At 48.9% G+C, this 26,680-nt stretch overlaps 2 protein-coding genes and 1 long non-coding RNA gene across 24 annotated transcripts in view; 2 read left to right on the forward strand and 1 right to left on the reverse strand.

The window, feature by feature from the left end:
* LOC149127591 (uncharacterized) overlaps positions 1–22,438 on the forward strand; it is a 196,538-nt gene extending 174,100 nt beyond the window's left edge. For 8 of the 20 annotated variants that reach the window (XR_016231048.1, XR_016231047.1, XR_016231049.1 and 5 more), the window contains 4 exons: positions 2,629–2,703; positions 4,095–4,266; positions 4,602–4,735; positions 20,631–22,438. Coding sequence is in view for 7 of the 20 variants with exons in the window: in XM_089328623.1 (XP_089184749.1) it covers positions 2,629–2,703; positions 4,095–4,266; positions 4,602–4,622 (268 nt within the window). In the remaining 13 variants the exon portion in view is untranslated. The remainder of the gene's footprint in view (positions 1–2,628; positions 2,704–4,094; positions 4,267–4,601; positions 4,736–20,630) is intronic. The other 12 variants (XR_016231051.1, XR_016231053.1, XR_016231050.1 and 9 more) reach the window with 3 other exon arrangements.
* On the reverse strand, positions 1,080–25,874 carry LOC103348641 (uncharacterized). Of its 3 annotated transcripts, none has more exons than XR_016231062.1 (3): positions 25,564–25,871; positions 20,081–20,255; positions 1,080–2,691 (listed from the first exon to the last, which is right to left on the reverse strand). It is a non-coding gene; the product is annotated as an uncharacterized LOC103348641 (long non-coding RNA). The 3 variants fall into 3 exon arrangements; XR_516957.5 differs by lacking the exon at positions 1,080–2,691 and adding an exon at positions 13,494–14,588 and having other exon boundaries at positions 25,564–25,874; XR_016231061.1 differs by lacking the exon at positions 1,080–2,691 and adding an exon at positions 14,492–14,891.
* An 80-nt stretch (positions 25,875–25,954) lies between these two features.
* Positions 25,955–26,680, forward strand: part of MKLN1 (muskelin 1) — a 165,233-nt gene continuing 164,507 nt past the window's right edge. Inside the window, exon 1 of the mRNA XM_051849786.3 lies at positions 25,955–26,061. Coding sequence (XP_051705746.1) covers positions 25,964–26,061 — 98 coding nt within the window. The 5' untranslated portion in view covers positions 25,955–25,963. The remainder of the gene's footprint in view (positions 26,062–26,680) is intronic.

Genomic DNA, 26,680 nt, shown 5'->3' on the forward strand with positions numbered 1-26,680 from the left:
TGAAACAACAAAAATATACATGACTCTTCTGTTTGACACATATTACTCAGAGTAAAACCCCAAATCTTTTTTACAAAGGTTTATTTTATTTATTTATTTATTTGAAAGGCAGAGTGACAGGGAGAGAGAAAGAGAACCTCCATCTGTTGGTTCACACCCCAGATGTTCTCAGCTGCCAAGGTTGTTCCAAAGTCAAGAGTCCAGAACCTCATCCAGTTCCCCCAGGTGGGTGGTAGGGGTTCAAGTACTTGAGCCATCTGTTGCTGCCTTCCCAGGTACATTAGGAGGGAGCCAGGTCAGAAACAGAACAGCCAGGACTTGAATCAGTGCTCTGATATGGGATGCCAGCGTTACAGGTGGTGGCTTAACCCACTATGCCCCAACACAGGTCCCCAAACGCCAAGTCTGCACTGTCGGTCTGCAGCAGCCTCTGCGGTCCAGTCCCCACGTTCCAGCCCTCGCCTCTCACTGCTAAGAGTAGCACGGCATACTTCGGCGCTCATGAGCCTGGCTCGTGAGAGGCAGACGACCTGAGCTCCCCTCCCAGCTGGACAGCTATGTGACTTGGGAGCAGTTATTTACCTGTTTCCTCATCTTGAAACAGAAAATCACCATCTGCCTCACAGAGTTGTTAGGAGGATCAGTTAGTATTTTTAAGTGCTTAAAATAGTGCTATCAGTAAGGGCTATTTAAGTGTCTGTTGCATAAATAAAATGCTTCCCTTTCATCCACTGCATTGCAGCCATACTGGGCTCCTCGCTGTGCCTCCAGCAGGACAGTCAGCTCCTGCCCTGCCCATTTGTATTTGTTGTTTTTCCAGAGGCTCCCATGGCCATTTCCTCACCTCTTTCAAGTCTCTGTGCAAGCATCACCTTATACATGCATTTTTAAAATTTTTTATTATTTTATTTTATGTACTTGAAAGGCAGAGAGACGGTAGAAGAGAAAGAGAGGGACAGAGACTGCTCATGTCTTGGTTCATCCCCCAGATGCCTGGGTCACTCCCCAGGTCCTCCTCAACCATTATGCCAAATGCCCATCCCTAGCTCTCACCTTTGAAATGACAACACCAGGTAAAATTGGAATCCGCAGTATATTCTGTTTTGTTTATTTATTTTTTAAAGATTTATTTTATTATTTATTTGAAAGACAGAGTGACAAAGAGAGGTAGAGACAGAGAGAGAGGTCTTCCATCCACTGGTTCACTCCCCAGATGGCCGCAACGGCCAGAGCTGTGTCGATCCAAAGCCAGGAGCCAGGAGCTTCTTCCGGGTCTCCCATGCCAGTGCAGGGGCCCAAGGACGTGGGCCATCTTCTACTGCTTTCCCAGGCCATGGCAGAGAGCCGGATGGGAAGAGGAGCAGCAGGGACTAGAACCGGCATTCATATGGGATGCCAGTGTTTCAGGCCAGGGCTTTAACCCACTGCGCTACAGTGCTGGCTCCTGTTCTATTTATTTTTATCTCCAACACTACCTGCGTCTAATATTCCACATGATTTATAGATGTGTCTGCTGTCTCCCCCAGCAGGGGGTAAACCAGGGCAGCAGTCTCTGTGTTAGTCTCCAGTGGATCCCAGGTGCCCAGAGCATCGCAAGGCACACGGCACATGGCAACCCTCTTTATGGATTGGATCCATGTGCTGTTTCCAGGAGGACAAAGCTGGAGTCTGCCTTGGTGATCTGTTTGTACATGAGCTTTCTGGTGTGCACGTGGAATGCCGAGGTTCCCACCTGAAGTTGTTTCCTCCACTTGAATACATATACTCTCCCACAGTCATCTTGAAGAACGCTGAAAACTGGCTTTGTCCTCCTCTCAAAGATATTTAAAGGTAAACTTTGTCTGACACTGCCTTGCTCAAATTATCTTTGGTTCCTAACAAGCACACTCCAAGGCAGATCAAGTGCTGGCAGACTCTGGGGCACCATTTATATACAACATGACCCACAGATCACAGCATATCATCAAGACATGCAAAGAGGAGAACTAATAGCATCCAAAAGCCCCTATTCTGGGCTCCGATCTGTGAAGCAAATATCATCATCGCCATAGGATGTATAAATAAACCAAGGCCTACAGAGGCCCCAAATCACAAACCCAGTAGATGGGTCTCCCAAATCCACGCTTTCTCCAGTATCTCCTTTGCAGCTTCAGAATTCTCATTTGTAGTGTGTGTCATACTACTTACACACAGAATTGTTGAGACAACTAAAAATAGTATGTGTCGGCCTGGGTGCTGTGACACAGCAGAGCCCCCTGCACTCCGTACCAGAGAGCCAGCTAGAACCCAGCTGCTCTGCTTCCAGTCCAGCTTCCTGCTAAAGAGCCTGAGAGGCAGCAGGTGATGACCCGAATCCTTGAGTCTCTGCTACCCACGTGGGAGACCCGGATGGGATTCCTGGCTCCTGTCTTTGGTTTGGCTGAGCCCTGGCTGTTGCAGTCATTTGGGGAGTAAAACTGCAGAAGGAAGACCTCTCTCTCTCCCTCTCTCTCTCTTTTTCTTTCTCTCTCTCTCTCTGTGCCTCCCCCTGCCTTCTGTCACTCTGCCTTTCAAAGTCTTTTAAAAAAAATAATGTATGTAAAACGGGCCATGCAATAAATGACAGCTTTCATTCTTCATGTTCTTTAGGAATGATGATGAGATTCTTCCCATGGGGACAGTCGCAGAGCCTCGCAGGGAGAGAAATTGGTCCTATAGAAAGAGGTGAGTTAGTTGGAATGGTTTATCTTTTTTAAAAAAAAAAAAGAATTTTAAATTTAAAACAGTTTACATACTTATCTGTACCTTCTTTGACAAGGGTTGGCCTGTTGGACTCTCAATAGTCAAACTTGAGACAACCAGATCATGAAAATGTTGTTTGTATGGTAATATAAAAGGGATAGCTGTACACAAAGCAAAAGCCAGGCTTTCAAAGTGATTTAAAGGGGGGGGGGGGGAGCAATGCTGTGATGTAGTGGGTAGAACCATCACCTGCAGCGCTGGTGTCCCATATAGGTGCTGGTTCTAGTCCTGGCTGCTTCACTTCTGATCCAGCTCTCTGCTGTGGCCTGGGAAAACAGTAGAAGATGGCCCAAGTCCCTGGGCCCCTGCACCCACGTGGGAAACCTGGAGGAAACTCCTGGCTCCAGATTGGCACAGCTCCAACCATTACAGCCATTTGGGGAACGAACCAGCAGATGGAAGACCTCTCTCTCTCTCTCTCTCTCTCTCTGTGTGTGTGTGTAACTCTGACTTTCAAATAAATGAATAAAACTTTAAAAAAAGAGAGAGAGGAAGGAGAAAAGGAAAGGAGGAGAGAAGGGGAAGAAAGCGGAACAAGCCGGCGCCGCGGCTCACTAGGCTAATCCTCCGCCTTGCGGCGCCAGCACCCTGGGTTCTAGTCCCGGTTGAGGCGCCGGATTCTGTCCCGGTTGCCCCTCTTCCAGGCCAGCTCTCTGCTGTGGCCAGGGAGTGCAGTGGAGGATGGCCCAAGTCCTTGGGCCCTGCACCCCATGGGAGACCAGGATAAGTACCTGGCTCCTGCCATCCGATCAGTGCAGTGTGCCGGCCGCGGCGGCCATTGGAGGGTGAACCAACGGCAAAGGAAGACCTTTCTCTCTGTCTCTCTCTCTCACTGTCCACTCTGCCTGTCAAAAAAAAAAAAAAAAAAAAAAGGCAGAACAAACAACAAACACCGCTTCTTTAAGGGAGAGAGCCAGCTAGTAACTGTTAAAGAAAAGATGAGGCCAGAGAAATACACTGTTGTGCAGTCCCCAAGGAAACCACTGATTCAATCAAGGACCCTCCGCGGGTGATAAAACCATTAAGTGAAAGGTTGATGGGTGGGAGTTGCAGGTTGAATTATGCCCTCCATAAAAGATATGCTGGAGTGCGAATCCCCAGCACCCCAGGATGAGCACTCACTTGGGACCAGGAGCACTGCAGATACAGTTAGTCACGACGAGGTCTTAGCAGAGTGGGTGGGCTCTGAGGGCAGTGGGACCAGGGGTGCCTGCCGCTCTCCTCTCGGAAGCTGGATGGGGAAAGGGAGGAGTTTTCCCTCCGGGTCTCAGAGGGAGCACAGCCCTTACAATGCATTATTTTCATACTTTCAGCCTCTGGACAACGAAGTTCTGTTGTTGTGGATCCCCCAGTTCACGAGCACGTGGTTACCAGCACCTCAGAAAACCAACACAGCGGGGAACAGGATCGCACAGTGCACGGTCGCCCCACCTCCGAGGGTACTTCCCAGAAAGTACATGGGAAGATGCAAGTAAAGGAGTAAAAGTAAGTTAATCCTGAATTCACGCATTGCTTTTTTCATAAGCTGTATTTTCCATGAACATCTTGAGGGCCTCTTGTGTGCAAAAGAAAGAATTTCTACAGGAGAAATCCATTACCACTTAACCAATGTCAATGTCATCGTATCTCCTGGTACGATGCAGTAAGAGGTACAGAATCACTCTGACAGCCTGGTTGCTGTAGGAAGTGGAATTCACTTCTTTCCCACTGCACTTGCTTCTGCCAACATAATGCTGTTGAACTGCTGGTGCCAGTTCTAAGCCTGGGTCTCCATGGGTGCTTCCACTCTCCTATAGACCCTCCCTTTTCCATGACTACAGGTGACGGCCAGCTTGCTGTAACAGAGTGATGAAACCGAGCCCAGTCACCTCAGCAGAGGTCAGCCCAGACTGACCAGCCACCAGTCAGCTTTCCAAATGACCCAGGACTTGTGAATGAGTCTGGCCAAAATCAGGTAAGCCCAGCCCAGAACAGTGACACTACCAACCCAGCGACTCTCGGTATTATACTGCTGTGTTTTTGTTTTTAAAAGATTTTATTTATTTGAGAAGTAGAGTTATAGACAGAGAGAGGGAGAGACAGAGAGAGGTCTTCCATCCACTGGTTCACTCCCCAAATGGCAGCAATGGCCAGAGATGGGCCAATCCGAAGCCAGGAGCCAGGAGCTTCTTCCAGGTCTCCCACGTGGGTGCAGGGGCCCAAGCACTTGGGCCATCCTCCACTGCTTTCCCAGGCCACAGCAGAGAGCTGCTAGGATCAGAACAGGAGCAGCCGGGACTTGAACTGGTGCTCACATAGGATGGCGGTGCCATGGACCGATGCTTAGCCCACTATGCTACAGTGCCAGCCCCCAGCATTTCTGGAGCAGTTCGCAGTGATAATAAATTGTTAGTCATCTGTGTCATATTCTTGCTGTGTAAATAGAAGTTGGTTGTGAGGAAATGATCATAAAAACTTAATGTGTTCTTCAAAACAAGCAGACCCGATGCCATAAAAGCGTCAGTGTGTGACAGACTCAGCAGGGAGAGGTTCTAGACGGACTAGAACGGGGTTTCTCAGCCTTGACACTAATGGATATCTTGGGTCAGGTTGTGGGGCTGCTGTCCTAATTGTAGGATTGTTTTTTAAAGGTTTATTTATTTGAAAGCAGAGAAAGAGAAAAAGAGAGACAGAGAGAGAGAGAGAGAAAGAGAATGAACTTCCATCTGTTGGTTCACTCCCCAGATGACCACAACAGCCAGTACTGGGCCAGGCTGAAGCCCAGAGCCTGGAACTCCATCTGGGTCATTTTCTGAGGCTTTCCCAGGCACATTAGCAGGAAGCCAGATTGGAAGTGGAGTGGCTGGGACTTGAACGGCAAGTGGGATGCTGGTGTCGCAAGCGGCAGCTTTGCCCACTGGGCCGCAATGCCGGCCCCAAGAACTGCAGGATATTTAGCAGGCACACTGGTCTCTATACTTCAAAAAAAAAAAAGATTTATTTATTTTATTTGAAAGGCAGAGTTACAGAGAGGCAGAGGGAGAGAGAGAGAGAGAGAAAGAGAGAGGTATTCCATCTGCTGGTCCACTCCCCAAATGGCCACAATGGTTAGAGCTGCACCAATCTGAAACCAGGAGCCAGGAGCTTCTTCCAGGTCCCCCAAGTGGGCTCAGGGGCCCAAGGACTTGGGCCATCTTTTACTGCTTTCCCAGGCCATAGCAGGGAGCTGGATCAGAAATGGAGCAGCCAGGACTCGAACCAGCGTCCATGTGGGATGCCGGCACTGCAGGCGGCGGCTTTACCCACTGAGCCACGGTAGCGGCCCCTGGTCTCTATCCTTTATATGCCAGTAGCACCCTCCATCGTGACAGTCGAAACTGTCTCCTGGCACTGGTAACTGTCCACCTCTGGCCTGGACTAGAGAGGAAGAATCAAATACAGTGTATGGAGCTTGTTAAGGGTAGGATCAAAGAAATAAAAAAGCTGTAGAGACAACTGAAGAAATCTGAATATGAACTTAAAGGTATTAGTGAATCGTCATTGGTTTTCCCGTGCCTGATAATGGTGTTGTAATTAGGTAAGAGAGTGTCCCTCGGGGCAGAGGCTGCAGTGCATCTTGGGATTCCCGTATCCCATAATCCAGGTGCCAGTTGGAGTCCTGCCTGCTCTGCTTCCTGCTAGGGTATCCTGGGAGTCAGCAGATGATGGCTCAAGTATGTGGGAGGCACCCACATACTTGAATCAGGAGACCCAGATGGAGTTCGTGGCTCCTGGCTTTTGTCTGACCCAGCCCTGGCTGTTGCAGGCATTTGGGGAGTGAACCAGCAGACAGAAGTTCTCTCTCTCTCTCTCTCTCTCTCTCTCCCCTTTTCTCCCTCTCTCTCTGTCACTTTGCCTTTCAAACAGATGAAAATAAATAGTTAAAAAAAGAGAATTCCTTTATTGTTCGGAGAGGTTTACTGAACTATGTAAAGTATCATGAAATATTCAACTATTTTGAAACGCTTCAATGGATAAAAGTCTGTATATATTATTATTATTTTTACTTGAGAGGAAGAGAGAGAGCCCATCTGCTGGTTCACTCCCCAAATGCCTGCAGCAGCGTGGGGCTTGGGGGCCAGGAACTCATTCCAAGTCTCCCAGGGGTGGCAGGCACCCAGTTACTTGAGCCAGCACCTGCTGCCAGCCAGGGTGTGCGACAGCAGGAAGCTGGACTTGGGAGCAGTGCTGGGACTCTAGGCTCTCCATTAGGGACATGGGTGTCCCAGCCAGAGGTTTAACTGCTAGGCCAAACACCCACCCCCAAAATGTCTATTTGTAGAAGAGATAAAGCAAAGGTGAAAACAAGCTTAACAACTGGGAGATCATGGGGGCATTCATTGTATCATTCTTTTGACCTTTGTGGGTTTGGAAAACTTCAAGATAACAAAGTTTGGGGGGGGGGGCAGTTAATTGCATCTCTCCTGCCAGAGTCTTTATTCAAGAAGTGTGGCAGAAGGAGCAGGATTGCTTTAAACGAACCCAAGGGCTCCGTCCACCTTGCCTGCACAGTGTGCTCCCTTGGGTGTGGGGGTTGGGGTTGGGCCAGGGCTTCCCCCAGTCTGAGGAGCCACCCACAGGCTCACCTTCCCAGGGAAACACTGGCTTCCTTCCCCTGGGTGGTATCCCACGGGACCAAACGTCCAGGTGCCGGGCAGCTTGGGTGCATTTCCCAGGCAACTCTGGTAAACAACCCCCGGATCCAGGCTGCCTGCTGCCAGAAAAGTCTGATTATTTCTTTTACTGGTAAGCCTGCTCTTGCACTGTGTACACAAGAAGTTTCCACGCCTTGAACGAGGCCAGGAGGTCGCCCAGGGGACAACAGGAGGGTGGGATGCTGTGCCTTCTTCCCTTCTGTGAATGAGCCTGGCTTTTTAGTTTTCTCTCCCCACCTTTACCATGTGTTGTAGTGGAATTCAAACAAGCTCTGGCTCATCAAAGTAAAAACCACAGAGACCCAAATGCAAGGGAGCTGGCATTTAAAACAAGGCAAAACTCAGAAATCCAAAAGGAAAATGCTAATCAATGCGTTTCTAGAAAACATTTACAACTTTTACATGGCAAAAACAAACGTGAAGAGGAGGGCTTTGGCATAATCTGTAAGTCACTACTTGGAGCAGCACATCCCACACTGGGGTGGTCGGGTTGGAGGCCCAGTTCTGCTCTTGATTCCAGCTTTCTGCTAATGCACACCACTAGGAGGCAGCAGGTGATGGCTCAAGGGGTTGGGCCCCTGCTACACCTGTAGGAAGCTTGAACTGAGTTCTGGACCCCTGATTTCCAGCCATGGAAGATCTCTTTCTCTATGCGTCTCTCTGTCTTGGCCTTTCTAATTAAATGTACTAATTTAATAATTGATGACAATAAGAAAATGTCATACAGAGGGCCAAAGACAAATGGCACAGTAGAAAGAATTATTTAAAACAGAACAGAAACGTACTTATTTCTTTATGACACAAGAGATCATATGGTTTTACAAGGAAAAAAATGAGCAGGAAAACAAAGAATATGAGCAAACATTCATGAAAAAATGAGAATGACAAAGGTATTTGGGAAAAATGCTCAACTTCATTAATGCTTATTTGAAAATCCCCAATCAGCAAGGTGCCATTTTTACCTATGAGTGAAAAAAAGCTTAAAGCTCAATAAAACATAGTTTTGGCAAAGCCAAAGTGGAAATTACACTGTGGATGGAAAGGTGGAGTGGAGTCTTTTCAGGATTATAATTTGAGAACATCTAATTCAACTGACATGCACATTTGCTTTGACCCAGCAATTTCACTGAGTGGAATTTATCCTACAGATAGAACCGTGCAAGTCCCCAGTGACATATGCATAAAGAAATTCATGGAAAAATTGTTGATAATAACAATATAGGTAGAAATGATTTAAATGCTCAACAGTTGGATAACAGCTAAATAAATTTGTGGCACATCTCATAATTAAAAGATCTACATGTGGGGCCAGCACCACTGTGGTGCAGTGGGTTAACACCCTGACCTGAAGTGCTAGCATCCCATATGGGTGCCAGTTTGAGACCTGGCTGCTCCATTTCTGATCCAGCTCTCTGCTGTGGCCTGGGAAAGCAGTAGAAGAGGCCCAAGTCCTTGGGCCCCTGCACCTGCGTGGGAGACCTGGAAGAAGCTCCTGGATCCTGGCTTCGGATCAGTGCAGCTCCGGCCATTGCAGCAATTTGGGGAGTGAACCAGTGGATGGAAGACCTCTCTCTCTCTCTCTCTCTCTCTCTCTCTCTCTCTCCCCCTCCCTCCCTCCCTCCCTCATTCCCTCCTTCCCTCTCCTCTTTCTGTGTAACTCTTTCAAATAAATAAATAAATCTTTAAAAAAATAAAATCTACATGTGCTGATGTAGAAATATTTCTGATATGTTCTTAAATGAATAAAGTAAGGTATAGGATATAGTGTATGACCTGCTATGTGTAAAAATACTGTATCATATATTCTTATATGGAAAAATAGTTAATGAGGTTACTCTTTAGTAAGAAATAGTTAACAGTGTTGACCTTGAAATAATAGCAGGAAGAATTATTTTTGTTTGTTTATTTAAAAGGCAGGGTTACAGAGAGAGTGAGAGAGAGGTTTTTTCTTTTTTTAAGATTATTTATTTATTTATGTAATTATTTATTTATTTGAAAGGCAGAATTACAGAGAGGCAAAGAGAGTGAGAGGAAGAGAGAGAGAGGTCTTCCATCTGCTGGTTCACTCCCCAAATGGCCACAATGGCCAGAGCTACACCATTCTGAAACCAGGATCCAGGAGCTTCATCTGAGTCTCACACGTGGGTGCAGGGGCCCAAGGACTTGGGCCATCTTCTGCTTTCCCAGGCCATAGCAGAGAGCTGGATCGGAAGTGGAGCAGCCAGGTGTCAAACTGGCGCCCATATGGGATGCCAGTACTGCAGGCAGCGGCTTTACCCATTATGCTACAGCACCCACTCAGGATGAATTCTTTCCTTCCACTTTAAACTTTTAAGTTTTTTTTTTTAATATTTATTTATTTATTTACTTGAAAGGTAGAGTTACAGAGAGGCAGAAGGAGAGACAGAGAGATCTCCCATCCACAGGTTAACCTTCCAAATGGCTGCAAGGAGCCAGGAGCTTCCTTTGGGTCTTCCATGTGTATAGCAGGGGCCCAAAGACTTGGGCCATCCTCCACTGCTTTCCCAGGCACATTAGCAAGGAGCTGGATTGGCAGTGGAACAGCTGGGACTCAAACCAGTGCTCATATGGGGTCCTAGTGCTGCAGGCTGTGGTATTAACCCACTGTGCCACAGCGCCAGCCCTGAAATTTCTATTTTTATTTTTATTACAGTCCTGTGTTTTACTATGAAAAAAAAATCATAGATTTAGCCTTGAAAAAGCTTTCAAAATGTCAATCAACATCTCTTCTAATATTTTTATGGAAAATACTTTGAGCCCGCGCTGAGGCGCTGGCATCCTATATGGGCACTGGTATGAAAGTCCCAGCTGCTCCACTTCCTATCCAGCTCCCTGCTAATGCACCTGGGATAGTAGCAGAGGATAGTCTAAGTGCTCCTGCAAGCACATGGGAGACCCAGAAGAAGCTCCTGGCTCCTGGCTTCGGATTGACCCAGCTCCGTCCATTGCAGCCATGTGGGGAGTGAACCAGCAGATGGAAGACCTCTTTCGCTGCCTCTCCCTCTGTCTGTCTGTAACTCTGCCTCTCGAATAAATACTTTAAAAAAAAAGTACTTTAATTAATTACTGAAATAGGATAACATTGGGTGTGGGTAAATTGTTTTTAGCTCGAGAGCAAATATGCAAATCTGTGGAGCTGTTGCAATAAGGACTACGAGGTCCGAGGTCCGAGGTCCGGAGCCTAGGAAGGTGGGATCCGAGCAGCAGCTAAGTGAAGCAGTCCTGGGTCATTCACGTTTCCCAAGAGGCTCTGGCCCAGCGTTCAGCAAGGCTCCTGCAGGGCAGGGAGGGCCCAGCAGGGGAAAAAAAAAAATAGTGTGATAGGAAATTTTCTTTCTCTTTCTTCAGGAGCATGAAAGTGAAGTTATAAACACGAATCAAAGGGATTAAGATGCGGGAAAAATGAGTGATGGCACGTGGCTGATGTCACTGTTTACAAATGCACCTGTTGGTGCTGGCTGGTCCTCTTTACAGCACCTCAGGGATTCATCTGCGAGGACCTAGGCTCTCAGGGGAACGGGTTTTGTTCTCAGTGAAGTGGCACGTACAGTTCCTGGGGCAGGCTCCCTTAATTCCTATTAGTCATTTCACAGCTGTATCTTGGGAAGAGAAAATTGCAAATACTTTTGGTTGATTTCACAAGTAAACTAAAAACAAGGCCTTCACAGTTCCCATTTGTTTACAATTTTCAAGTGAGTAAGACATGGCTCCCCTCACGGCTGTTTCTCCCGGAGTCGAGGTTGTCTGTTGCATGACCTTCCCGGTTTCCACGCTGCTTGTGTGTGGAGATTTGCTGGCTGTCATGTCCCAGGTGGATGCTGAGCCACCTACCCCTCGTCTGTTATTAAACTGCTGGTACTATTTTTGTTCGATGATTTATGATTCTAAGGTTGTTCAGGGACACTATTTGAAAACACAGGTCAATTACTGAGTGAGACACCCGATCTGATCATAGGTTCGTTATTTTTTAGGTTGTTTAAGGACATTAGATGAATGCACAAATTTGTTATTGTAGAACAGCTATGACTCCTGAAAGTGCACATACGGGGATCATTATTATAGACTGGGTTGTGACAGCTGGCCTTGATTTAGTTATTTCCTCAAGAAGACACTTTGAGCAATTATTGGAATGCCTCCCCTCCGTAATTACAATAATAATGACGATGGTTTTGCAACTGAATGTGCAACTCAGGGTGTATACACTCAATCCCTGTTTTTAGCTTGTTTCTCTTTTGACATTGATGTCAGCTGCTGTTTTCAGGTTTCTTGAAGAACAGAGAACCATTTCTCTATGGAGAACCAGTGAACTACATGGAGAAAGTAATCTAGCACCAATGCAGCAAGCTATGCGAAATCATTACTAGAGATGGTATTTAATTTTTTTAAATATTTATTTATTTGTTTATTTGAAAGGCAGAGTGACAGAGAGAGGAGAGATAGAGAGAGGTCTTCCATCCACTGGTTCACTCTCCAAATGGCTACAATAGCTGGGGCTGGGCCAGGTTGAAGTTAGGAGCCAAGAGCTTCTTCAGGGTCTCCTATGGGGGTGCAGAGACCCAAGCACTTGGGCCATCTTCAGCTACTTTCTCAGCTGCATTAGCAAGGAGCTGGATTAGAAGTAGAGCAGCTGGGACACAAACTGGTGCCCATATGGGATGCTGGTGTTGCAGGCAGCTTCTCAACCTGCTATTCCACAATGTCAGCCTGGATGGTACTTAAAAAAAAGATTTATTTATTTATTTGAAAATAGGAGTTACACACAGAGAGAAGGAGAGGGAGAGAGAAAGAGAGAGATCTTCCAACTGCTGGTTCACTCCCCAATTGGCTGCAGCGGCCAGAGCTGTGCTGATCTGGAGCCAGGAGCCTCCTCTGGGTCTTCCCATGTGGGTGCAGGGGCCTAAGGACTTGGGCCATCTTCTACCAGTTTCCCAGGCCATAGCAGAGAGCTGCATTGGAAGTGGAGCAGCCGGGACTCAAATCAGCGCCCACATGGGATGCTGGCACTGCAGGTGGCAGCTTCACCCGATATGCCCCAGTGCCGGCCGCAGCCCGCATGGTACTTAATTGATGCTGTGTCTGAGCTAGCTTTTTTTTTTTTTTTTTTTTTTTTGCCTACCTGGAGAGAGGAATATATTTTCATTATTTGCTTTTTAAATTAACAAAACATCTTATTTAACAACTATAAAAATATCTGACAGTGCTTTTGTTCCATATTAACCAATGAAGGAGTTGCAAGTGGGAAAGATGATGATATAGAGAGGAGAGGTGTGTGTTGTGGGCAGACAGAAGAGAACAGAGTAGAAGGAAACAAAATACATGTAGAAAGAAGAGGAAGGCACGGAGAGTAATGAGGTAGACAAGGGGTAAGAGGACTGAGGATGACTGCTGCCATGGGAGAGCAGGTGCAGGAGAAAGCTCAAAGAGAAAAAAAAGTAAAAAAGGAGGCGAGGGGAAAAATTTAGCAATTTGGAGGATTTTTTTATATTTATATTTTATTTTATTTAATGAACATAAATTTCCAAAGTACAGCTTATGGATTACAATAGCTTCCCCCCCCCCCATAGCATCCCTCCCACCCACAACACTCCCCTCTCCCACTCCCTCTCCCCTTCCATTCACATCAAGATTAATTTTCAATTATCTTTATATATAGAAGATCAATTTAGCATATATTAAGTAAAGATTTCAACAGTTTGCACCCACGCAGAAACACAAAGTGAAAAATACTATTTGAGTACTAGTTATAGCATTAATTAAACACCTAAGAGTAATTGTGTATTGATTACAGAGTTCAACCAATAGTTTTAAGTAGAACATAAAAAATACTAAAAGGGTAAAGTATTAAGTTCTTTTTTTTCTGTTTCTTTTTTTTATGGTTTGTTATATAGTTTTTTTTTATTTAATAAATGTGAATTTACAAAGTGCAGCTTTTGTATTGTTGTGGCTCCCCCCCCCCAACCTCCCTCCCTCCCATGGCCCTCCCCTCTCCCACTCCCTCTCCATCCCGCCCTTCATCGAGTTTCATTTTCAATTACCTTCATATACTGAAGATCAACTTAGTATATACTAAGCAAGGATTTCAACAGGCTGCCCTCACACAACCGCACAAGGTATAGGGTATTGTTCAACTAGTAGTGTTGTTTTTAAGTTTCATAGTAGAACACATTAAGGACAGAGATCCTACGTGGGGAGCCTGTACCCAGTGACTCCCATTGTTGATTTAACAACTGGCACTCTTATTTATGATGTCAGCAATCACCCGAGACTCTTGCTATGAGCTGTCTAGGCTATGGAAGCCCCTTGAGTTCACCGACTCTGAACTTGTTTAGTCAAGGCTGTATCACAGTGGAGGTTCCTTCCTCCCTTCAGAGAAAGGCGCCTCCCTCCTTGATGGCCTGTTCCTTCTGCTGGGGTCTTGTTCACCAGGATCTTTCATTTAGATTGTTTTTTGCCACCGTGTCATGGCTTTCCATGCCTGTGAGACTCTCATGGACCTTTTAGCCATATCCGAATGTCCCAAGGGCTGATTCTGAGGCCGGAGTGCTGCCATTCTATGAGTCTGCTGTGTGTCCTGTTTCCCCCGCAGGATCATTCTCTCCCTTTTAATTCTATCCTTCATTATTTGCTTACACTGGTCTTATTTGTGAAATCTCATAGACACATACCCTATCTTTTTGATCGGTTGTGTATTTATACTTATCACTTTACCAAGTGCGCTGGCATTGGTACTTGCCTCCTTGGTAAGATTGAGTTGAAATCCCCTGGCACATTTCTAGTTCCACCATTGGCGGTAAGTCCGAGTGAGCATGTGCCAACCTATATATCTAATTTGGAGGATCTTTTTAAAAAGCATTTATATTTGTTTTTTAAGTTCAATGTGGGATCTCTACAGCATGGCATCACACCAGCAGCACCTGTTAGCGACTGTCTTTGAAACAGGGATTCACTACTGTAGTTGTCAGCCTTCTGTTGCTATAAAGAAATACCTGAGAGAAGCTACTTGTGAAGCGAAGAGATTTGTTTTGGCTCGCTGTCTTGGAGGCTCACGGCTCGGAAGACTGGGTGGGCTCCATTGGTTTGGGCTCCGGTGGTGGCCTCCTTGCTGGAAGAGTCCTGAGGCCGGGCAGAACAGATGGCAAGAGGGGCACATATATTTATTTACTTATTTTAAAGATTTATTCATTTATTTATTTGAAAGTCAGAGTTACACAGAGAGAGGAGAGGCAGAGAGAGAAAGAGAGAGAGAGAGAGAGAAAGAGAGAGAAGTCTTTCATCTGATGGTTCATTCCCCAATTAGCTGCAACAGCCGGAGCTGCGCCGATCTGAAGCCAGGAGCTTCTTCCAGGTCTCCCACGCAGGTGCAAGGGCCCAAGGACTTGGGCCTCTTCTACTGCTTTCCCAGGCCACAGCAGAGAGCTGGATTGGAAGTGGAGCAGCCGGGTCTCCAACCGGAACCCATATGGGATGCCGGCGCTTCAGGCCACAGCGCCGGCCCCCGCATGTACTTATGTCTATGTCTTTGTGGTCTCTTAGAAAGCCACCAGAATCTAATCATGGGCCCCACCCTAATGACTCATTGCAATCCAATCACCTCCCAAAGGCCCTGCCTCCAAATATGACTGCATTAAGTGTCCACCATTAACATAAGACTATGGGGACCAAACCTTTATTTAACACATGGGTCTTTAGGGCACATTCAGCGTCTACATCACAGCAAATGCTGTGGACAGCTCTTTACACTAAATCATTTTAATTGCAGACTTAGCAATAAAGTGGGAAAGTTGAGAAGGACACGTTAGGGAGTGCCTGTCCAAGCTGGCTGCCATTGAGTATTGGGTTTCTTTTCTTTTTTTTTTTTTTTTTTTTTTTTTTTTTGACAGGTAGAGTAGACAGTGAGAGAGAGAGAGAGACAGAGAGAAAGGTCTTCCTTTTACCGCTGGTTCACCCTCCAATGGCTGCCTCGGCTGGCGCTTTGGCCGGCACACCGCGCTAATCCGAAGCCAGGAGTCAGGCGCTTCTCCTGGTCTCCTATGGGGTGCAGGACCCAAGCACTTGGGCCATCCTCTACTGCACTCCCGGGCCACAGCAGAGAGCTGGCCTGGAAGAGGAGCAACCGGGACAGAATCCTGCGCCCCGACCGCGACTAGAACCCGGTGTGCCGGCGCCGCTAGGCGGAGGATTAGCCTAGTGAGCTGCGGTGCCGGCCGAGTATTGGGTTTCTGGATGCTGACTTCCCAGGAGGAATTCCAAAGGAAAGAGGGGAGCTCAGCTGTCACTTACTGACAGTTTTCTGCGACCCAATTATCCCAAGACTTGTGGGGGGAAAGTTTTCAATCTCAGCTGCACACAGAAATCTTTTGAGGAACTTAAAATATATGTGGATGCCTCGGCCCCGCCCCTAAGATGGCTTGGGGTGTTGTGTGGGGATTTTTGAAACTTCTCTCACGTGAGTCCAACATATAAGTCAAGGGTGTAGACCACTGCTTAGGGGCTTCCCCTCTGCTGCTGCTCACCAGAGAATGCCATTGTCGTTCCTGTTACTTTTTGGGCTATGAGAGCAGTGACCCAAACAGTGAGCTGGATAAAACTAAGTCACAGGGCAGAAGCTGTCATTATTTAGCAACAGGCATGGCTGTCAATCAGTGTGGAGTTGGCGTAAGGTGGGGGAATACTGTTGAGTTTGAGAAAATTAGCAATATGATTAAAAAAAAAAAAAGGTCTCTAAAAGTTTGCATTTGAGAAGTGACTTGATTCCAACGTTACGATGGCATCTGGTATCCCTCTCAAGGCAACTTCAGTGGCCCTTCAGCTGATCTGCGGTGTCGGGGAGCCAGGAGAAGGGGTTTGCACCTTTTCTGCTTGTTTGCTGTACTCTGCGACTCAACCTATCCCTAGCTGCACTGCCTACCCCGTGCTTCCATGCTGTCTCACCCCTCTCGAGGTTGGATCTGCTTCTCTTTTCCAGGGTGCAGCCATCTAGGACTTGCTATCACCATGCTCTCCTCTCGCTGTCATGCTCCAGTTCCCTCTTTTTTGGTAACACGGAAGCTTATTTACCTGCTAATATTCTCCAAGGGAACAGAGGAGGAAGCTGTCCTGAGATAGCCCGGTCTTTTCATGCTATGTAACATATACACACATTGCCATTTATAGTGGCCATCTGGAGCCTAAAGCTCCCCAGACCAGGAAGGGATTCTAACACGATGCCTTTCATGTCAAACAGGAATTAAGGGCTGCCTTCACAGACCTACAGGGGCCAACACCTATGGGACCAGGGGTCACCTCCAGATGATTCTACTATATTCTAGGGGTAGTTTTTGTTAGGAATTACATTTAACCCGTGGTCCTCTTGTGAAGACAATACTGCTACTGTTATGGTTTACCTTTAGCCAAAATTTTATATTTCAAGTTCTTGCTGTTTACTTTAGATAAGAATCCTAAGCACCAGCCCATGCAAGACAGACAACATGGGAAAGTTCAGGACTTATTTGGAAAGGGAGAGAAATACACAGGAACGTGCAGGCTTTATTAAGGGAAAGTGGGTCAGCAAGAGTAAACGGGGAGTTCCATACCAGCCTTTTCTAGGGAGCAGCCCAGAGACTATAAGTGAGAGAGGGCATGCAGGTGAGAGCAGGCACAAGAAGCCGCTATGCCTCTTTTAATTTTTGACAGGCAGAGTGGACAGTGAGAGAGAGAGACAGAGAGAGAAAGGTCTTCCTTTGCCGTTGGTTCACCCTCCAATGGCCGCCGCTGCAGCCGGCGCACCGCGCTGATCCAATGGCAGGAGCCAGGATCCAGGTGCTTTTCCTGGTCTCCCATGGGGTGCAGGGCCCAAGCACCTGGGCCATCCTCCACTGCACTCCCTGGCCATAGCAGAGAGCTGGCCTGGAAGAGGGGCAACCGGGACAGAATCCGGCACCCCGACCGGGACTAGAACCTGGGGTGCCAGCGCCGCTAGGCGGAGGATTAGCCTATTGAGCTGCGGCGCCGGCTCTTTTTTTTTTTTTTTTTTTTTTTTTTTACAGGCAGAGTGGACAGTGAGACAGACAGAGAGAAAGGTCTTCCTTTGCCGTTGGTTCACCCTCCAATGGTCGCCTCCGCCGGCACACCGCGCTGATCCGAAGGCAGGAGCCAGGTGCTTCTCCTGGTCTCCCGTGGGGTGCAGGGCCCAAGCACTTGGGCCATCCTCCACTGCACTCCCGGGCCATAGCAGAGAGCTGGCCTGGAAGAGGAGCAACCAGGACAGAATCCGGCACCCCGACCGGGACTAGAACCTGGGGTGCCAGCGCCGCTAGGCGGAGGACTAGCCTATTGAGCTGCGGCGCCGGCTTCTTATCCACTTCTAAAAGGGGTGTGCTTATGTAGTCTGATTGACGGGTGGGTCGATATAGGTGAGATCATGTAGGGAGCAGGGGGCGTAGCCTTTAGCTCCCTGATTAGTCCCTTGTCTCTACCACCACCTTCTCTGAAGGCTCTCTGTGTGTTGATTCATTCCATATCCAACTGCTTGGTTGTGAGCTCTTCAATGGCCAGGTGTATTCCCAGTCCCTTCCACAGGGGGAGGTGACCAGCAAGTGTTTACCAAATGAACAGATGAATGTTTAACCCAACTCAGTGCTGTGGGCTGGAGCCAGCAGGAGGCGCAAGGGGAAGGAACTCCTACTCCCGCCTTCAAAGCCCAGGGTGCTCTGCTGGCTAAGGCACAGGGAGAGAGCCTGGGGAGCTCCTGATTGAAGAATCCCCTTAACCTCAAGCCTTTCTACCCAGAGGTCTGGGATACTCCTTTTCTGAGCCAACTGTATGCTTCCCCAGAGGCAGTCTGGTTCCAAATCATTAGGAATATGTTAGTTGCTTTCTTGAAATACCATTTTGTCAGCTTGCTTTAGATGTGGCAATTTGCAAAGCACCCCCCAGCAGTTGACAGCTCATCCCTAGCTGTGTGGTGTCCAGACGTTTCCTGGGATTCCTGCCCACCCCCAACGCAGCACGAGGTGTCTGCCAACCCCGGGCTATGTTCTCTACTCGAACCAGCAGCACTTCATTGTGCCTGAGATTTAAAAAATTCTGCATGGGTGAATGTCCAGAAAATAAACCATGCAGTACTTCATAATTTAAGAATTATCATGCAGGGCCAGCTTCATAGTGCAGTGGGTTGAGCTACTGCCTGAAAAGCTGGCATCCCATATGTCGCTCCCCGTCTTCGTGGAGGAACGACACAGGACCCTGCGCTGTTCTTTTGTCTGCTCGGCCCTTCCCGGGTTTGCTGCTGGTTCTTCCCGGGTTGGCTACCGTCCCTTCCACCTCCGTGGAAGGGCGGTTCCCCCTGCCACTTTCCCCACTTCTGCGGGGGAGCGGCACACCGCCGGCCGGCTCTCTCGGGGGCTGCACAGGTGTTCCTTCAGATAGATGTTCCTGGTGCATGTTGTCTCTCTCCTCCTTTATAGTCCTCTTCCACCAATCCCAACTCTGCTACCCACACGCCGAGTACGCTGCTCTCTTCCAATCAGGAGCAGGTCCTGCTGTTTATTGGTTGAACTGGAGGCAGCTGTGTAGAAGCTATTTCCTCCTCTCCCAGCGCCATATTGTGGGAGAGCAGATGCATAGAATAAGTCTTAATTCCAGTAACTTAGTCTAGTCCGAGTTGCTCCCAGTTGCTCCCCACACCCATAGGAGGGCTGATTTGAGTCCTGGCTGTTCCACTTCGGATCCAGTTCCCTGCTAATGTGCCTGGGAAAGCAGTGGAAGATGGCCCAAGTACTTGGGCCCCTGCTACCCATGTGGGAAACCCAGATGGAGTTCCTAGCTCTTGGCTTCAACCTGGCCCAGCCCCAGCCATTGTAGCCAGTTGGGAAGTGAACCAGCAGATGGAAGATCTCTGTCTCTCTGTGTGTCTCTTTCCTGCCCTCCCTTCTTCTCTTTCTCTTTGTAACTCTACTTTTCAAATAAGTAAAATAAATCTTTTTTTTTTTTTTTTTTGGACAGGCAGAGTTAGACAGTGAGAGAGAGAGACAGAGAGAAAGGTCTTCCTTCTGTTGGTTCACTCCCCCAAATGGCTGCTATGGCTGGCGCGCTGTGCCAATATGAAGCCAGGAGCCAGGCGCTTCCTCCTGGTCTCCAATGTGGATGCAGGGCCCAAGCACTTGGGCCATCCTCCACTGCCTTCCTGGGCCACAGCAGAGAGCAGGACTGGAAGAGGAGCAACCGGGACAGAACCAGCGTCCCAACCGGGACTAGAACCCTGAGTACCGGCGTCGTAGGCAGAGGATTAGCCTAGTGAACCACAGCGCCGGCTGTAAAATAAATCTTTAAAAAAAAGTAAGAATTAGAAGGATTAGCAGGCACCTAGGGATCACCCAGTCCACACTGGCTGACTAGGTCAGCTGGTTGGTACTGGGAGTACCACATCTAGAACCTGTATTCTTTGTGTGGGACCTCACTGTGAGCTGGCCTCCTCTGGATTTATGCTTGTGTGGATGTAACTGTTGCAGTTATTGTTTCTTTTTGAAGTTCTTTTTCCCTGGCCAGAGACTTCTTGATCCTCCTTTATAGAGGCTTCAAGGTCATGGCTCAGACCAGAGTGTTTACAAAAAAAACCAGGCACTTACAGAGAGGTCTCATTGCCAGCTCCTGCACTCCTGATGCTCTGGCTCCAACCAAGCTCAGCAAATGAAGGAAGGGATAGAGTGGATTCTGGAAGCAGGGATTTCTAGGTTTGGATGCCAACAGGAAAACAGATGAACTCCAATTCCTCCAGCAGGCTGCGGCTGCTGCTGCCACCTCCTGGGAGAAGAGAAGACCTTAGCCTCCTACCTGAGCTGGTCTCAATGCTCACCTGTGACTTGGGCAAGGGTCCCCCCTGGGGCAGGGCTGAAATCCTTTGTCCTTGGAAATAAAAGGATAGCTTCCTGCTTAGCAAACTCTGATTTTCACCCATTTCTGACAGCAGTGCTGTGCTCACAAGAAATCATTTCAAACCACAAAGTTGAAATTGGGAGCCACCAGAGAACAGAAATAAGATTGAGACGTAGCTGTTAGCTTTAGGAATCGGTGCAAATCCTTTTCCTGTCCTTGTGGATCCTGAATCTTGGGGTGATGTTAGGTGGAGAGGATCCATGTGAGTCTGGTGAATCTCAATGTCCCTCTTTTGACTTGCAGGGCTGTCGTGAGGACGGATTGAGAAGATGTGTGTTCCTGGTAAGCAAGAGGAGGTTTGATGGGCATTGTACCGGGGACATGCTCATTCTTCTAATCCCACCAGTGATTTTCCTCATTTTCTGGCTAAAAAAGTGTCAACAACCCCTATGCCTTTATTTTTGTCCAGTATTCTGATTTATAGATGACCCCTAAGCAAACTCCTTTTATGTTATTTTAAAAATTTACTAGAGAAAGAGAGAAAAAGAGAGAGAGAGAGAGAGAGAAATATGCTCCTATCTGTTGGTTCATTGGAGATGGCCGCAGCAGAGCTGGGGCTGAAGCTGGCAGCCGGGAACTCACTCTATGTGGGTGACAGGAAACCAGTCGCTCGAGGCATCACCACTGCCTCCTAGGGTCTGCTTTAGCAGGAAACTGGAGTCAGGAGCATGTCAGATATTGAAGCCAGGTAACTCCAATATGGGATATGGGCATCTTACTTGCTAGGTGAAATGCCTGCCCAATCATAAATTAGTGGTAAGAAGTTCAGGAGGTCTAAGGGTTTCAATCTAGGAAATATTTATTTAAAGAATAATGTAGATGTAGACCTCAAAAATTCCATATTAAGCACATCAAGAAAGCAGCAACTAAGAACTTAGGTTCAAGGTTCAGATCTGCAATAGCTGTTGTGGGCTTGACAGCTAACATATTTGGGTGACAGCTAACATATTTGGGTATCATTTCTTCATCACTTGATTAATAATGTCACCAAGGAACATTTTTTCATTTCAAGCAGAAGTTGAATACTGTGTCATGCTTTGCCTGTTCTGACCTTCTAAAAGATGTTAAAGAAACCATGGGGCTGGCATTGTGGCATAATGGGTTAAGCCACCATCTGTAATGCCAGCAACCCATATGGATGGATGATGGGTTGCATTCTGGCTGCTCCACTTTTGATCCAGCTCCCTGCTGATGCACCTGGGAAAGCAGTGGAAGATGGCCCAACTGCTTGGGCCCCTGCCTGCCTGTGGGAGAACTGGAGGAAGCTCCTGGCTTCAGCCTGGCTGGGCCCTGGCCGCTGTGGCCATTTGGGGAATGACCCAGTGGATGGAAGCTCTCGCTGTCTTTCTCTTTCTTCCTCTGTAACTCTACCTCTCAAATAAATAATAAAATAAATCTTAAAAAAAGAAACCACGAACTTTAAGTGATCCTCATATGATAAAGTAAGTCTTCTATAGATCCCTATAAGACCTATCTGAAGATTCTTTCCCCTTTGACCAATGAAATATAGGTCTTATTTTAACCAATCGCATACAGAGCCATGGATTCATTCCAGCTTAATCAGAGTGTTTGTTTCTAATCCTTTGCTATGGTTTGAATGGCTGTATCCCCTCCAAAATTCATGTTGAAATTTAATCCCCAATGCGACAGTATGAAAAGGTCGATAATGAGGCTGTGAGGGCTCTGCCCTCATAAATGAGATTAGTAGCCTTGTACAAGGGCTGCAGCCCTTCCCCTCCATTCCTCCTGCCACGTGAGGTCACAGTGTTTGTGCCCTCTGGAGGACATGGTAATCAGGCACTACCTTGGCAGGAGACAGACTGGGCCCTCACCAGACGCAGAACCTGCAGGCATTGTATTCTTGGCCTGCAGAACTGTGAGAAAGAAATGTCTGTTCTTTATAAAGTACCCAGTCTTGGATATTTTGTTATGACTAATTAGCGTAACAACCATGAAACCCCTTCCTGGACAATGAAAAACACCCGCTTTTTGCCTTCAGACAAATGATGTGCTCCTCTGCCCGAAAATAAACTCAGCTGTATTTATTTTGCTTTTTGACTATGGTGGCCTTATTATTACTTCACTGTATCTTGCATTTGAATAAAACTTCACAGTTTCCCAAATTTCTTCCCATTTATCACCTCATTTAAGAAGAAATGTGATGCAAGCAGACAGGATGGGTTTTTAATTGAGAGTTGGGCTTTGTTACTGGCTAGCTGTATCTCCTGGAATAAATCATTGTACGAGTCAGGGCCCCATTCTCTGTCTGAACGCCTTAACCAAGCCTTTGCATGAATAGCTCTTTCTCATTGTACAGGTTTTAGTTCAAATATTACCTTCTTAGAGAAGCTTCCCTTACCATCCGATCTGAAAACTTCCTGGGTTTGGTCTCTTCTTAGCACAGACTAAAGTTACCCAGTTATTTGTTATTTATTGCCCCACCAAAATGGAAGCTCCATGAAGTAGGGCCCTTGTCTTCTAGGACGGGGCCAAGTACATCCTAAGTGCCCAATAAATCTTTCTTGCAGGAAGAGATAGTGGATAGCAGACAGACCAACTATCAGTTAAGTCTCTGGGAAGTGTCTAAGGCGAGATGCAAAGTGAAAAGCCCTCGGGGATGATGACTGGGTGATTAGAGTTACAGGGTTATCACAGCTACTGCTGACCTCTGAAAAATGAAGATCCACTGTCCAGCTTCCCAGGGTACTGGAATATGTCCTGGCCTTTGAAGTGTAGGGGAACGACTTCCAGGCCTTCCATGTGCATCCTTAGAATAAACCCCATCAGCTAAAGGCCTGACACAGGAGAGAGTAAAGTGTATCCCTGGAGGGTGTAGCCACTGGTGGCCTCCTGCAAATTTTGACAATTCTTCAGTTTTCTATTTTATCTTAACATTTATGCAATGTTGAGCTCAGTATCATATTACATCCGTCTGTATTTATGTTAACACAGGAATGCTTTAAATGGCTTTATCATTTGTAAAATTTGTGCTGCAGGAAAGCTGTGCCCTAGGTCTTGTCACTCTCTGTGGCAATCAGACCTCAAGGATATTTGTTTGAACTCTGAGGTCTGGCCCTCTTGTTCACTTGCAATGAGTATATCCCTAGTTCAAGTTCTCCTTTAGCCGAATTCATTAATAAATATTTATTGAGCATCTGCTATGTGCTAGACACTATAGCAGGATACAACTGTGAACAAGACATGCAGGACGCCTACCTTCCTGGAAGTTTCCTTTTAGGGAGAAAGGGAAATAAAAAGGAAATTAAAATCTATTGTGATGTTTGCTCAGCTAAAGAGGGGAACTCAGATTGCTAAGGAAAAATGTTAGAAAATGTCACCTAACCTCAGAACAGGTGATGGGGGAAAGAGTGTCCCGGAACAAAGAATCTGAAGGATGAGCAGGAATTAGCCTGGTGAAATCTGGGGAGAATGTTCCAGGAGTGGCTTAGGTTCAGTCCTGGAGGCAAGAACACAGAGTGTAGAGACAATTCAGTGTGCTGGTCCAGTGTGACCAGAGTACAGGGAGAAGGAAGGAGGGGGCCGAGAGTGAGCGTGGAGGGGGCCCTCGGGGCGGGTAACCAGTGGCCTCCGTTCTGCAGTTTACAGGGGAACGGAAGTCACTGGAAGGTTTTTAAGCTTAGGGAGAGCTGGTTTATATGTTTTAAAAGAAGATTGCCTGTGAACCATAACTGTTTTAGAGAATAACAAAAACTTAATATTGACATTAAGGGAACAAGTATAATTAGCAAATTTTGGCCCCCAAATTAAGCGAAGGGCGTCTCCATCTCAATCTTTTCCTGTTTACAGTTTCTTTTTTCCCCAAAAAATAACCGCTTGGTGTCTCTGGGACTGAGCAGTGTTTCCCACAGGTCCCAGCACTCTCTCAAGGAGCAGACACATTCCATTCCACCTGGCGGCCTGGATCTGCTATCCCAGCAGTGGCCACTACAAAGGATCCTCCCTACAGCAGCCGGGACACAGGAGAGGCTGGAGCTGAGTGACCACCGCCAGAAGGGAAAAGCAGTATTGCGGGGTTGGACTCCTTTGGTCATTCACTCCGGCGCCTCCATCATCAGGTGGGAAGATGGCACTGCCCAGGAGTAGCCACTGAGTGACTTTGGTAACCGTGTTAGAAGTTAGAAATCCACCTATGTGTGTGAACCGCCAAGGGAAACACAGCTCCCAAGGAAAGGAAAGGAGCAGCCTTGGGAGCAGCCCAGTACTGTACACCGCAAAGCCCTGTCCACACCCCCCTAACTTTCTTTTCTTTTTTTATTTAAGGTAAACAAATTTCATGCATTTCATATATACAGCTTTAGGAAATAGTGATATTTCCCACCCCAGTAACTTGAAAGGTGGCCCGAACCTGCCTCCCAAGGAAAGCATCCCAGGAGAGACCTCTCTGCCTACTGCCAAGTGGGCCCCCTGTCCGCTAACACTGGGTACTAAAAGCTTGGGAGGAATTTCACACACCCCACACCCAGGAAACCCTTGGTCCGGGAGAAGGCGGTGGTGGGTGGGGGGAGGAGAAAGGCGGGAGGCGAAGTCTGAATGCAGCCGGTGCGCTCAGCTCTTGCCTGAGCCGCCCGCAGGGTGTAGCAGGTGTATTTCAGCTCTTTACGGTCAAGCCCACTGGACCTGTCCGGTGTATTCTCGCGGTGAACTGATGTAAGCTTGCTGAGCCCAGGCTGAAAGGCGGGTGCTCTCCCTGATCTGTCTGGAGAGGCGCCCATCCGTCCTGGCCCCCGGGAAACATGCTACCCCCCTCTCTCGCCGGAACCCGCTCCCGCCCGGCAACCGCGGCAGCTAAGCCCAGACATCAACTCGCAGAGCCCGGACGCGCAGGTGCAGCGCCGGCGCCTCTGCTGCAGCTGCCAGACCCCGGGAGAGCCCGCGACCCCGCGTCCGTTTCGTGAGAAGCCGCTGCGGGGAGTGGCGGGGGTGGGGTGGGGGCGCCCCGAAAGCTTTCCCACGCCCTCTAGGAAGGGCTGGCCTGGGCCTCCCACGCTTCTCCACTGTGTGGGGCTCTATTTCGGTGGGCTGGAGACCCAGCGCTCACCAGCTCCGCCGGGGGCCGAGGCCAGCCTGGAGCCAGCGGTGCCCCGAGATCCGTGGGAGGCCCCCGAAATGCTGCCGGCGACGGGGCAGGCGCCGGGCTGGTCTCCCTGCGACTCACCTGGCAGCCCCCGCAGGACAGGACTCGGGCCGTCACCCTCTAGCTCCTTTCAGCGCTGTTTCCTTAAGGGATTTACGACTTGGCCGGAGCGGCCCTTTTCCTCATGCGTCTTCCACAACTGTAATTGGCCTCCTTTCCTGAGAAGTCTTGGCTTTTTTCCTCACCTCCGCTCCTAAAAGACGTCTTCTGCGCCCCATCCCCGGCAAGGCACCCCCTAGCCCCTCCAACCTCCCGCCAGAAGAGCCCCGCAAGCGCTCACAGCCCAGACGCGGCCACCAAGCCGCGGGCGGCGGGGGACGCCCGAGGACACGACGGCGCGGGCCTCGGCCCCTTTAAGAGCAGGCCACGCCCCCTCCCGGCGCGGCGGGCGGTCGGTGGCGGCCGCTCGGGTGCTGACAAGATGGCGGCCGGCGGGGCTGTAGCTGCGGCGCCCGAGTGCCGGCTTCTGCCCTACGCGTTGCACAAGTGGAGCTCCTTCTCCTCCACCTACCTCCCCGAGTAAGTGCCCGGCCGGGCTCGAGCTGGCCTGCGCTTTGGCGTCGGCACGGGCGGGCCGGCGGTGCCTGGAGGGCCGCTGAGCCGAGAGGCCCAGTTGGGGCCTGGTGGGGGGACGCGCGGCCTCGGGAGGCCCAGGGCAGCGGGGCCCGGAGCCCTGCACGGCCCGGCTTGGGAAGGGCGAGGCTGCCGCGAGCGAGCCCCGGGAGCAGCCCGGCGCGCGCAGGAGCACCGGAGCCGGTGCGGCGGCGCCGGGCGCCCGGGCCGGGGAGTCGCGGTTCGGGGGGCCGGCGGGGCGCGGCGGGGCCCAGGGCTTTGGGGCCGGCGCCGGGGGCGGCCCCGTCTCGCTGAGACGGGAGAGGAGGGCCTGGAGAGAGCTCGGTTCCGCCGGGGGCCGAGAAGTCGGCGAGTCGCGTCCGCGGGAGGAACCCTGGGCCGGGCCGGGCCGGGGCATCTCTGCTGGCTGAAGTTCGCCGGGAATGGGGAGGAGGCAGGAGGGACGGCGCCCAAGAATTCCCTTGCATCCCGGCTCCTGAGAGGGCGGGCTTGTGGAGCACAGACCCGGACCCCATCCCAGAAACTCAGCTAGAACGGAAACGCTGCCTTGATCAACTTCAGCGGC

Source organism: Oryctolagus cuniculus, chromosome 3 (genome assembly GCF_051225735.1).
Source record: "Oryctolagus cuniculus isolate XC-2025 breed Fujian yellow rabbit chromosome 3, ASM5122573v1, whole genome shotgun sequence".
Lineage (NCBI taxonomy): Eukaryota > Metazoa > Chordata > Mammalia > Lagomorpha > Leporidae > Oryctolagus > Oryctolagus cuniculus.